This window comes from Rhinolophus sinicus, chromosome 3 (assembly GCF_057876585.1).
Source record: "Rhinolophus sinicus isolate RSI-liver-muscle chromosome 3, RSI-T2T, whole genome shotgun sequence".
In the NCBI taxonomy this organism is placed as follows: Eukaryota; Metazoa; Chordata; class Mammalia; order Chiroptera; family Rhinolophidae; genus Rhinolophus; species Rhinolophus sinicus.
The window spans coordinates 46,209,502-46,223,427 of NC_142503.1; the positions used below are offsets into that span (position 1 = coordinate 46,209,502).

The 13,926-nt window shown below is 33.8% G+C and overlaps 1 protein-coding gene across 3 annotated transcripts in view; it reads left to right on the forward strand.

Moving 5' to 3' along the window:
* Positions 1 to 13,496, forward strand: part of TNPO1 (transportin 1) — a 78,356-nt gene extending 64,860 nt beyond the window's left edge. For all 3 annotated transcript variants that reach the window (XM_019728092.3, XM_019728093.3, XM_074328842.2), the window contains exons 21-25: positions 742 to 817; positions 1,693 to 1,792; positions 4,013 to 4,087; positions 4,909 to 5,051; positions 7,845 to 13,496. In XM_019728092.3, the coding sequence (XP_019583651.1) occupies positions 742 to 817; positions 1,693 to 1,792; positions 4,013 to 4,087; positions 4,909 to 5,016 (359 nt within the window). In that variant the 3' untranslated portion in view covers positions 5,017 to 5,051; positions 7,845 to 13,496. The remainder of the gene's footprint in view (positions 1 to 741; positions 818 to 1,692; positions 1,793 to 4,012; positions 4,088 to 4,908; positions 5,052 to 7,844) is intronic.
* The last annotated feature ends 430 nt before the right edge of the window (positions 13,497 to 13,926 follow it).

Consider the following 13,926-nt stretch of genomic DNA (forward strand, 5'->3'; position numbering starts at 1 on the left):
GTTACCTGAGTTACCACCATTAGAGGGTTTTCAGAATGGGATCTGACATAGCACAGCAATTTTCCAATCCATTCAATGTGTACCATAACATCTAAAAGTTGACAGTTGATCTTTATATCAGGCCACAAATGGTCCACTGGTTTGTTTTGGAAATGTTAAACAGACAAAAACTTACCAAAATTTGGATTAAATTCTTTGATAATTTTGAAAGAATAGAAATCACTTATAAAAGAGATATGGAGAAGTGAGAAATTTTAACTTCTGAGAAATGTGTTTGAGCAGACAATTCAGAAATGTAGTCATTCATCTTTACTAGTATTTCTTGGGGAAAACACAGATTGCATTATTAAATTCTGAAATTTCAACTGGCTTTGAATGAAGAATATTTAAATCATCTATTTAATCGCTCATCTTTATTAACAGAACATGATATATTGACACTAAATTGAGCGAGAAAAGCAATTCATCATGGTTTTTGGTGTTCTCTCAACCTTTAAAGTTTTTTCAATTCCTTTTGTTTTTCCTTTTTCAAGAGTATGCCATATATGTTGCTGCCCCTTATTTTAGGGGGTGGTAATAAACAGCACTGGTGAAATCTTATGTTTATTATCATACACAAATTCTGTTGGTTTCTGTTTCTGAGTTATTTGTTGTTTTTTCTTTATTTTTTCTCCTTCCCCCTCATTTGCTCATGTCTTGGTTGGCGTTTGGTGGTGTATAACCGTGATTGCGTTACCTTAGCAATAACAATTGGTCGTCTTGGTTACGTTTGTCCTCAAGAGGTGGCCCCCATGCTACAGCAGTTTATAAGACCCTGGTGTGTATTATTCAATCTTTTTTTTTTAATTCATTTTTCTTCACTCTTCCTTTCTCTTTCTATCTCACTTTTAGATATATTTTCAGTTGGTTACAAAAATCACAATCCTTAATCATTGCCAACCATGTGACTAATCTTGTCCTATCAGGTTTGTGAGGTTTTTAGTAGCATCGTCATGTATATTTATTTTATGTTGTGGCTAACGACTAATTGATGCATGGGATAAGATTGTCACATGCTTGCTGTGTTAAAAAGCTTGATTATACATAAAAAGCATTTAAATATCCACCAGTAAAATAAAGATGCATGCAAATTCTATAAATTTAGGTTTTTGCATTATGTTTCTTTTTTAGAATTAATTTGAAAAGTTGGATTGCATTAAGAAATACATGTTTAAATTTGTTATGTATAAAAATCTTATTTGCTTGTTAATGTAAAAGTTAAACATCTACACCATAAGTTCTATAATAATAGTTTATATTGTGGCAGTATATCCTATGTTCTGCTTCTTTCAATTGATAATCTTTCAATTCAAGTCATTTTTAGTAGTGTTTAATGGAATATAAGTCATAATACAGTTTTTAAAATGGGTAATTTACTTTTGGCTCAAGCTTGTTAATAGTTTAAATGGCGGATTAAAATCAATGATCCGTTTCATAGATGCAATCGACTAATAAAATGAAAATTTCAAGGCTTTCACTATATTGAGATTAGATGGACCCACATACAGGAAATGTAAGAAACTTAAGCTTTATGAAAATTCTTGGAATAGAAACATTATACTGTGGAGCTTATTCCATTAAATACTGTCCATTAGCATTGTAATTGAACCTGCTTCCTACTTAAATGCTAAACTCAATTCTATAATTTAATAGGTGCACCTCTCTGAGAAACATAAGGGACAATGAGGAAAAAGATTCAGCGTTTCGTGGGATTTGTACCATGATCAGTGTGAATCCCAGTGGAGTAATCCAAGTAAGATATTCACAAGAAATTGTTTTTAATTTTTAATGTTCTGAATAATGAAATTTTAAAGGGGGAAATATCTTAACATTTTATAAAAATATTATATATTTTTTAAAGATTCTAAAACAAATTAGGTTTTATATGTTGTATATTTCTTAATATCTGAATGACAATACCTGTCTTTTGTTTCCGAAGTCTTTTTTTGGTCGTGAAATACAGTAACAGCAGATTGGGAGAATAAAGTTACATTCTTGTATTGAATTAAGCCAAAGCGGCTTTCATTCACATTTCGACCTCATTGATTTCCTTTGTATATGTCTCTCGTCCCTGAATATCAGTTTGTTGACTTTGAAGATTTCTACACTTAGAAGAGTGAACACATAGGAGGATAATCTTTCTGTTTATTGAATGAAATTTAGAAACTCAGCAACTGAAATAAAATACTGAATCAGCCATTGAAACTGCTTTAATTTTGAGAGCTATGATTTATTCGTCCTTATTTTGTTTCCTATTTTAGTGCATATTATATTTAGACAGTTTTAGCATTTAAAAAAAAACAGTTTGGCAATAGTATCAAGCATGAGTCTGATCATACCTCTGGATCCAACTGCCACTTTGCAAGACACACAAAACAGGAACGTACTGATTGATACTATGTATATGAAATGAACAAAATGCAAGCTGCGAGGGACTCTTTAAGTTAAATGCCCCAGATTCCTCAACATGAATTATAAAGAAAAAAAGTATGGAAGGGGCTTTTAAGAAATTAACCTTTCACTTCCAAGAGATGGGTGCTCTGAGCATTTTTTAATTGAGACCTTTAGATATTTCCTGTCATAATTACTGTGTTGTTGAATTCAGGTTAAGAAATATTATAAAGTTCAGATTGAAGCAGGTGATAGGCATTGAAAACTTACAAATTAGAACTGGAAAAAAATCTTTTGACTACTTTCATATTTGTAAAACAGTAATAACTTATTAAAACAAGCCAATAATGTCTTTATAGGTGGTTCCTAGATACAAAATAACCTCCTGACATTGTTTCTTTTTTTCAATAGTTAAGAGCTTTGTTTTTGTCACCTGAAATGTATTTTAGAGGTATCTGATATGACATTTACCATGTTGAAAAGGAACACTTTCCCACTGGGATTTTAGTTACTTTTTTTTCTTTCTTGAATTAACATTTGAAGTAACACATGTGTATGGTCATGAAATCTACCAACTTAAGAATTAGTAGAAATTTATTCCTTTTACATATGTTTTTGGATAGGATTAAAAAAGAATGTCATAAGTTTTGTTTTTTATGTTTAAATTAATCACATTCTAGAAGTGTATATATTTGAGTTTTTAAACATCACACTGATATTTGAAAGACATAAGGAGTTATAATTTGAATAAATCATGACCATTAGGCACATGGCATTTTATTTGCTTAAATGTTTTATATACATTGTCAGTAAGTTTTGAAATTAATGAGCTTTTCTGAATTTAATAGTAGAATTTAAAGTAGTTGACATGTCAGAACATCAGCAATATCTTGAGCGTTGTATGTTGAATTGTGTCAGTATGATAGTCAATGTTTTAAAATACTTTAATGACATATTTAAAGCATATGCCTGGTACCACTTTATTAATCTATAAGATAATCTTATGACCTGATTATCTTTTAAGTAATTGTTTTTGAGCTTTGAGTTTTTCTTTTTGTTTGAGTTGTGTTGTGTTGGGTTAGGGGTTATTTGCAACTGCATAATTAGTTTTTCTTCTGACTTTTTTGGTCATTTCATTTAAGTTTCTATCTGAAGATGTCTTGAAATTTAGGCCTATTAATTCATATGCTTCAAATCAAGCTTATTTGGTGTATAGTTTTAACTAACTTTAAATTATTTTTAGGCTAGTCAGAACTGTACAACTACTGGATTTATATAATTCTTAATCCAATAAGTGAAGGGTTGTTTGAATTGGTGCTCGTTTGGTGCTTTCAGTCCATTGCTGATGCTAAATGCTTACTAGACTGGGGTTTTGTTTTGTGATGTAAAATAAAACGCAGAAGGGCATTAAATTCCAATATAAACTGAATAGAGTTTCCTTCATGTTGGAGTAATAGGGGTAATCATTTATAAGTTTCATAATCATAGTTGATTTAAAAAATTTTCACTAGGATTCTGGTTTACATGTTTTCGATGTTTTGACAGATATATCAATCTAAGATGTATTTCTTGCTTATTACAGGATTTTATATTTTTTTGTGATGCTGTTGCATCATGGATTAACCCAAAAGATGATCTGAGAGACATGTTCTGTAAGGTAACTAAAAAGTATTACTGTCCTAGTTGGAAAGTTGAAATTGTTTTCGTATTTCATATGAAACTTGGACTCTTCAAGTCAATATTGGTAGACTATACAACCTGTGTTCTCAATAGGAAGGTTGGCTTACTCTTTCCTTAAGATATAGCAGTGATTGTGGATCAACAGAGCTTGCACTTTGAAAATACTTTTTCAAGTAATAGCACTGATAGCTCATGTCCCATTATCCCACCTGTGAAAATTAGCATATATTTTCAAATATGGCTGAGATTTGGAGTATAACAAACTGTTCAACAAAATAAATCTTAAGTGGTCTCCACAGGGATTAAACCTATGTAATTCTGGTTTAGTAGTCCTCCCCCACCCTTACTCTGTTTGATTAACTGTAGTTGGCACTCAACCATAACAAAATAAGTAAAATGCTAGTACACATTTGAACTATAGTCACAGCCATGAACCCAAAGCCTTGTTTATTTCCTACTTGAAAAAACTCAGTATGGCATAGAAATTTTATCCCATAGGTGAATTTCTCACTTTTTTATTTGTTTTTCATAAATATGTCAGAGATTGCTTACAGTACATCTTCCTAGGACATTTGCTAAATTCTAAACTTCTCAAAACAAAGTTGAGCATGTTCAGTGAGGTGCTCTTAGGCAAAACATGGAATAGTATAGAGTCCAACAAAGTTTGAGAATTACTGCTTTAAAATGGATAAACATTTTGGAATAATAAAATCAGTAATGTTTGATTTCAGAAGCTATGCAGATCTGAATTTTTTCTCTTTTGTGTTGATAAATTCATTATTTTTTTTTACTTTGCAGATCCTTCATGGGTTTAAAAATCAAGTTGGGGATGAAAATTGGAGGCGTTTCTCTGACCAGTTTCCGCCTCCCTTAAAAGAGCGTCTTGCAGCTTTTTATGGTGTTTAACCTCATACACTTAAGCTGCAGTCCCATAATTAGGGGTAAGTTGTAAGCAGTTTGGAATTATTCGTGATGAAGAAACTTAGGACTGCAATTCAAAAATTACTGAATAGAATAAAAGCTGTTTTTTTCCTAGAGATTGAATAAAATAGTCTCATGCTATATTGGACTTTAAAATTACTTAAGTGAAGGCTGGAGAAATTTTTTTTTAGAGAACTATCAAGCAAGATAAAATGCATGTTTCCACTCTGAATCCTAGGTGGAAAGAGATCCAAGTTGGTATGTGAGCTAGATTGCTTAATATTGCTGCAGCTATTCCTTTTTTGCCCTATAAGAGATCACCAACATTCCCTGTGGCAGAGTAGAAATTATTTAGTTTTAAAACATGAATTTATAGTCTCTGACATAGCAAAAACTTTGTGTAGTGAGCTTTAGGAATAACCCAAGTAGAATTGGAACTGGGTTTGGGCTTAGCTAAGAAGATTTAATATTCAATCTTCAACATGCATTTTATTGAGCACCTACTATGGGCCCAGTACTGTGAATTAAAATGGGCATTGGAAGATTCTGTTTTGGTTGGTGCAATAGAGGGGTAAGTCCACTTGGATTCTTGTTCCTTGAGTTTTTCTGTTTTTGTTAAATAGAACTAACAATTCAGGTCTCTTGGCCTCATGTCCTTCATTGAGTTCCTTTTTTTTTTTTTTTTAAAGATTTTATTGGGGAAGGGGAACAGGACTTTATTGGGGAACAGTGTGTACTTCAGGACTTTTTTTCAAGTCAAGTTGTCCTTTCAATCTTAGTTGTGGAGGGTTCTGGTTCAGCTTCAAGTTGTTGTCCTTTCAGTCTTAGTTGTGGAGGGCGCAGCTCAGCTCCAGGTCCAGTTGCCATTGCTAGTTGCAGGGGACACAGCCCACCATCCCTTGCGGGAGTCGAACCGGCAACCTTGTGGTTGAGAGGGCATGCTCCAACCAACTGAGCCATCCGGGAGCTCAGCAGCAGCTCAGCTCAAGGTGCTGTGTTCAATCTTAGTTGCAGGGGGCGCTGCCCACCATCCCTTGCGGGACTGGAGGAATTGAACTGGCAACCTTGTGGTTGAGAGCCCGTGCTCCAACCAGCAACTGAGCCATCTGGGAGGCAGCTCAGCTCAAGGTGCCATGTTCAATCTTAGTTGCAGGGGGCAGAGCCCACCATCCCTTGCGGGACTCGAGGAGTTGAACTGGCAACCTTGTGGTTGACAGCCCACTGGCCCATGTGGGAATCAAACTGGCAGCCTTCGGAGTTAGGAGCACGGAGCTCTAACCGCCTGAGTCACCAGGCAGGCCCCATTGAGTTCTTTTGAGGATTAAATGCTGTACTGTATGTGAAGGCAGAACTTTATAATACATTGCCTAACACAGTAGTGAACCAGGGGGTATACTTCTTTAGGTTTTAAACATGAACTGAGACATATTTTACTAGAGGGCCAGAGTGTTCTCTGTGTGTGTGTCCAGCAGTTATATAATAAGTTGAATTACCCTTTATGTTGAAGTTTTTGTTTGCTTGCTTGCTTGCTTGCTTGCTTGCTTGCTTGCTTGTTTACTCTGAGCTAGATTTTAAACCTGGAAAGATTTCAACATCCAAGTTGTCTAACCTGGAAGACAGTAGAATTAGATTCGCAGCCTCACAGCTTTTCATGTGTGTTGTCCCACTATGGTCTTCAGTCCTAATAGCTGTTTTGTGGCCTTAGCATTTTGGGAAAGTGCTTGATTCAGTTATGTTAAATCATGAGAACACAATAGATGCGAATGATTTTTAGCATCAAAGGCCAGAAGACTCAGCTGTGAGCTAAGTCTTGAGCACTTTCAGATTTATTACATTCTGTGGTCTCTCTCGTATCACCAATTATGAATTAACTGTGGTGATCGTGTTCTGAGACAAGGTATGTAATAATTATCAGTTTTCAAATTAGAGATGAAAGTGGATCATATCTTATCCCTGCCTTTTTTGTACTCTTCTTTCCTTTTTTCAGAGGCAGAGAAAAAGGGTTGCTTGTACTTCTCCACAGATGGGCTAATCACCCTCTGTGAATTCAACATGATGTTTTATAAATGTTAAACTTTAGCATGAGTGGTTGGTAGAGTTTTGTTGTGACAGTTTCACTGTCAGGTACTAGTTACAATCTCCCAGGAATCTGCCTTTATTTCTTAATGTCCTTATCATCATTAAAACTGCTAGCATTGAAAAAGTCCTTACCGGGAAAATCAAGAGTCCTGAGAGTATAGGAAATGACCAAGTAAAATGGGATCAGAGGAATTATTAGGAAGAAGAGGGCAAGTGTTAAATGTAGTGACCCTAGTGCATTGTAAACACCTTTAGTGCCTAAGCAAAAATGTCAGACAACCAAAAATAATGCTCCTTCATTTTTTGATGGTTAGATTTTTGTTTGCTTTGTACGGGGAATACTGTCAAAAGGATAATGTTGTAATTCTCACTAAGGAAAATTTTGAAGAAGACAACTTACGTAAGAAATTATTGGCTTCCATTGGGGCCAAGTGTGCAAAAGGAGGTAAAGAATTAGGATGATAAGCATCCTACTGGTAGAATGTGCATTTCACCTATATAAAGTGCTACAAACCTCTCTGCATGTCCCCGGCTTGGTGTTGCTTTTTGACAGTTGAGAGCCATAGGAGAAGGAAGCAACATGGTTATCACTGACTAGAATAATCTTAGGCAATTTGTCCAATTTCTCATTTTCTTTAGGCAGAGATAGCATCATTACTTGATTAATTTTGTCTTCCACTGGCTTTAAAAGGGAAACAATTGTTAAAGTATGAAATTGTGTTCTTTTCTTACAGGTCCTTCAGTCTTGGAGACCATGAGGGAGCCTCTGCACCCAGGGAAAATGTTACCCTTTACAGGGGGGAAGGGTAAACCAGTAGGGAATACAGTACAATCCCAACCCTACTGGGAGGGGCGGGAGGGAGGTGTTGCTGTATTAAGTCGATGTTGGGAAACGTTTTAACATCATCTGGAGCCTTTGTGGGTGAAAATCTGTCTCCAATTACAACTTCGCACTGGATGTGAAGAAGCAAAAACAAAAAAAACCTGTTTATTCACAAAACATTACATTCTGGATGGGGAATTGTACCAAAACAAGAACCATATAATTGATGCATAGAGATAAGAGAGGAAAATTTCTATAGCACACAATAAAGGAAACCTAAGAATAGCAGTTACAAACAGTAAAGAAGCTTTTTTTTTTTTTTTTTTTTTTTTTTAATTTAAAGGTTTTTATAAATTTTCCCACACGATGGGACCTCGTTTTTGCATGCTGATAAAGAACTACACAAAAGAAGCTAATAGAATTAAAATCAGCTTGCCTACCCATAATAGAAGCAGGTTCTTGGAAGTTACAATTTAAGGTACCCCCAAAAAGTTGGAAATAAAAAAAAAACTAATTTAAACAATGAAGCACCCTGTGAAATGCCAAATGAGTCACTCCTTTTACCTTTGTGGGGTGGGCAGGGAGGGAGGAATAAATGGGGTTGGACATATCAAACTAAAGATTGAACTCTCGATTTTGCATTAAAACATTAAGGTAGTGGGTATAATTTGATGGTTGTACTTCATTAGATTTAATTTCTAGGCCAAGATGTTATTTTTAAAGTGCAGTTTTAAAGTTCAGGCATGCGTTCTGGCTCCTAGTGATTGAAAGTAAATTAGTGGGAAAGTAAGTAGCATGCTTGCATCACATAGAGTGAGTTTGGTATTCATTTACCTCTGTTGCGCCAGTTTGTGTTGCAGTTTACCAATTCAATATAGCCCTGCATTTAAAATTCCTTTTTAAGATTTGTGGATTTTATTTTTATTAAGAATATAGATATAAAGTACTGTAGTTTACAGCTAGGCCTTGAAATACCTTTTTAGGATCTGTTAGGAAATAAGATTGATATTGTATTGTGTGTAACCTGCACAATGTGGAAAGCTGATATACCTGTGCAAAATCTTTGCCTCTGTGCTGTCCAGTGTGATGTGCTTTCTGCATGGTTATATACTAGTGATTTTATCAAAACTTCTAAAACTTAAATTACATGGTAAAAGATCTGTAAGAGGCTGCATAAGTGTTAGTTGGCACATAAAGACAAATGTAGAAGTTGAAGACATGATTGCTATATTTCAATGTTTATTCCCACTCAACATATTGCCTTCTAAGCTTTCTTTTTTTGTTCAAAGCATGATCTTAAAGATATGTTTAAGTTAATGGATGTAATGCAGGGTTCCTACACTGTATTGGCGCATGTTGGTGGCCCTCTGTGCCCTAAATATATGCACACAGGGTGCAAGTAAAAAGCTACAGAGTGAAAGTTGATTTGGATCCTCTTCATTTCATTTGTTTAGCTTTTCTGTTATTTTTCTCTACTTACATGTATTCCTGTGAATAAATCCTTGTTAAGTTAACCCTTTACTTTTCCTTCCATGTGTATTTTCTTATATACTGTGAATGTGAAAACCTTAACTGGTACACTTGATCTTGTGTCCATATGAAAGTGCAAGTCTTTATTAATTTGGATTGCCTGAACCAGTGTATCCCATGATGATGAAGGAAAATGGAGAGATTTTTCTTTTTAACTCTGCTGGTCAGAGATGAAGCCACACCTTTCCATTTTTCAATGCTGCATATTTAATCTGCAACAAAAATGTTAAGCCATAACAACCTTTTTATATTTTAGTTTGTCACCTTTGCATTGCAGAATAAATACTGAATAACCATTTTTATAAGCAGTTGCTCCTCTTTGCATGGTTCTGTTCTTCTAAAAGTGTTGAATGATACAGCCATTGCACTGAAGTTTGAGCTGTATGCGTGTGAATTTATAAATACCGTTTTTAAAATTTTAAATGCATGGTAGCATGCAGAAAGGTTTTTGTTATTGTGTGTGTGCGTGCGTGTGTATGTATGTGTATGTGTGTGTTTTAACATGTTCTTTCACCTTTCCTGTACTTTGGCTTTGCAAATTTCAGTGTGTAGAGCCTGAAATTATATTTTCTGATGTCCTTTTTTTTTTTAATTTTATTTTATTTTTATTATAAGTTGGATCCAAAGGGTATATAGCATTTTTCTTTCAACTACCATTGCTTCACTGGGAGCTCAAAATTTGCCTCCTAGTAAGTCTTTAAAACCTGATTAGGGGTACCTATTTTATCCTTAAATTCTAGTGATATTGTGTAGTGTTCTGAATACGTCTTAGAATTTAATATGGGAGCTACTTTAATATTCTAAAATAGTAAGTATTTTAAATTGAAAGAAATGGCAAAATTCTCTAAACACTTTGAGACAAACATAAAAACAACCTTCAATAAAGTTATCTGGACCTATGATTGACAATTCTATATTGACTAGAAACGCAATATTGTCACCTCTGATTAAAAATTGGTTTCCAATTAGGCAGATATGTAACATAAGAATGCTCTTTTTTTAGTCATTTAATCTGTTTTTAAATTTAAAAGAAATTTAATTTAAAAATAGAGAATAAAATTAAGTAAATATGACTGGCAACCTGAGATTAGGTTGTGGTTTTGGGGGGTACCCCCGCCTTGAGGTTATTGTTTCTTCCTAATTTATATTTCAGATACATAGTATAGCATAGGAATTTGCAGAAGCCATTTAAGTTATCTTTTGAGGTAAGCTCTGATTTAGCATTTATTCTGATAAAACAAAACATCATGGGATATATATATATATATATATATATAAAAGCAACTTAATTCTTGTGTAGTCTTAATAGTGTTGAATGTTGACTGAATGTCTATGAATTGTGAGTGTCTTTGTTACATTCCAGTGTTTCTGCCTCTTGGCATGCTTAAAGCACGGCTTACTTCATCTGCTCCTTACACACTAAAGTGCTGTTAGTGTGCTCAACTACAGAAATAGCCGCTGCTAAGTGATGTAGATTTTCTACTTGAATATTTTTATGTTGTAGGAACCTCAGGAGGTCAGTGTTTACTGTTTTATATATGCCTTCTTTTTCCTGTTCAAGCTTCTCTCTTTGAAGGATTCTAACAGAACAAAAGCTGCTGATCAACCTAAGTTGGAAACAGAAAGTGTATTTAATATAATTTAAATGCATGTTTGGCAGTTCCATGTTATAATCCATTAGTAAGTGAACTTAGTGCCACAGATACTCATTTATTCAGGAAAAACAAAATTGCTTTTTGTATTGTCTAATCTTTAATAATAACTTCATACTATGTAAAAAAAAAATCACTTTTTTATATTTTTGAGTTGGTTATTTCCCAAATAATCAACATGTAAATAATCTTTAAGAGCCAGTTCTAATGCTTTACATTATTGCTACTTGATTTTGTGACGCAAGTTAGATTTCAGAATAGATTTAAAAACAACCAAGCCATTACATCTTTAAAACAAAATAAGTAGCATACATTTTGTAATTGACATTGATAAACACTGTGATTTTTTTTGTTAAGACTTTTCTCATTGATTGAATCTTAAATTGCATATATTGTAAAATAGGATCAGATGTATATTTTAAAGTAATTTCAGCTGACTTTCCTGTATTGAAATGCTTTGTCTACTTAGTTATAAAATATTCAGATACAAGTTTTATCTCAGGTGAATACTCTTGTATCCCTTTTGCTTTGGTCACATATGCTTATAAAGGGTCATCATATTCTTGTTTTTGAGTGTATTTCATGAAGCATCTTCCCATTTAGTCTGATTTTTCCAGTCCTTATTCTAGCAGACTAAGGTGGTATAAATCCCTCCTGGCGAGCCTTTTGCATGTAGGTTTACCTTGAAAGTGAGTTCATTTTGGCCCTTTTCTCCAAACCCTTAAGATAGGAAAGTGGAAATTTTTCTGTCCTATATTAAATTAACCCTACATAGCTGAAATGCCAGAATTAAATTATGTTTTAAACCCTTTTGTCTAAATTTATCTGAAGTACTTTGCCATAAAGAAAAAAAGTGGTTTTTTTGCTTCGTATAATTAATCTATATTATTCATATTGAATGTATTAACAGATAACGGTGCAAAAACATTCTTCCCAAGAGAAGAGTGTGTCATGCATAACTGCAATTTTAATCTTTCCTTTAGTAGTACTTTAAAATACACACAGCTTTGCTTATTGAATTACTTTTGCAAATAATACAAGGGGGGAAACACTAACTGTTGCTACTATACTGTTACTGAAGTGTAGGCATTGAACTCTTTAAGAAAACTGTGGTCTTCAGATTGTTAAAGGCCTGGGATAATCTAGACAAAAAAGAGCAGTAAAGAACTATGTGAACATTATCTAGTAATACCATGCAAGAGCATTGTATACCTACTTAGTACCTTTAACATTGTATTAAATATGGAGATACTTCTAATGGCTCTTAAAAATTAAACTTTACATAAGCGTTTCATTCACTTGTACACTTTACAGGTGACTTGTGACTAATTTTTTCGGTCTTAATGTAGATCTTTCCCTATTGATATATGTAGAGGATTCTTTATCTTTGCCTAGTTATTATGCTTATTAATTTGAAGGTATACATTTAAATTATACCAACTGGTTATTGTGATTTGTATCCCAGAATGTATTGTGTTCTTTTTAAAAAATGTATGCATGATTTTGAGCGAAGTTAAATGAACCTCTTGTACATTTTAAAACCAAACCAAATTACTTTGCCAAGCATTATATTACTAATTAGGAAAATAGTGTTTTCCCTTTTATTACAATTTTTGTTCATCTACCACAGAATCCCCTTATACTGTGGCTTGGTATTCGGCAGAATTGGCTGTTTTGCATATAGTAGGCTTCCTAAAAGCCTACTGTAACATGGTTAGCCTGCAAGGCAATGTTGGTCCCTCCTAATACCAGCCTCAAAGGGGTCCTGCTGTACTTTCCCTGTATTACTTTGTTTTCGTCTGTGAACATATAACCAAATTAAGATAGGGTGGGTTTTTTTATGGAGATAATTAGACAATACTGTATAATTTACTTATAGGCTATCTGTGAGATGTTTAAATGTGGTTTATGATTTCATATTATAAAACAGTTTTACATTTAATATTCATGTTAACATTGGGTGCAATAATTTAGTAGTTTTAGCTTTAGTTATAAATAACTGGATCTTTCTGCTGACAACTTAGGTTGTATGAGTTATGCTTAAAAAGCTTTAAGTCTGATGTTTCTGTACCTGCCACACTATGTTAGAACGTGTCCTTCAGACATATCCTCCTGCAACTTCTCAAACTGTACTAAATTGATATTTCTTGAAGTCTAACTCTGTGCTAACAGATCTTCATTTTAAATAGAATAATACGGTTTTAATTTTTGATAAGCTGCTGAATTTTAAAGAGAGTTTTTTGGGGCCACCAAATATTTTGGATCATGCAGAGAATATATATTGTACTGTAGTAATTTTGTATTTACATTTGTATGATGTGACATAATAGATGTGAATGTTAATCACTGCTTGACTATGTTAATAAAGTTGTTTAACTATAGACGTTTCATTCTGATTTTTAATGAAAGGAAATAAGCTTTCTCTCCTTCCCCACCCACCATTTTGGGTCCAGATAGGTCTTGTTAGTTGTTTTTGTTGTTTGGGTTTTTTGTTTAAGGGTTTTGTTGTTCCTTAGCTTACACATGAGTGCATTCTTGTTAACACCTATTTTTAAAATTAACTCCTGAGATGTGTCTGAACAGTTGATTCTAGGTTCAGCTTTTGGTGGGGGAGGAAGAAAAGAGTGCTCTGCAAAAGGAAAGGTAAAGTTGTGAAGAAAACAATGTAAGGATAGATTGCGTGAATTGTATGAATGTGTTCTATTAATGTTTCCTGTTTATCCTTCAAAAATTACGACTTGCAATCTTGGAAATGAATATTTACAAAAGTAGTATCCTCTTCAGGCTGTAATTCATTATGATAGTTGCATG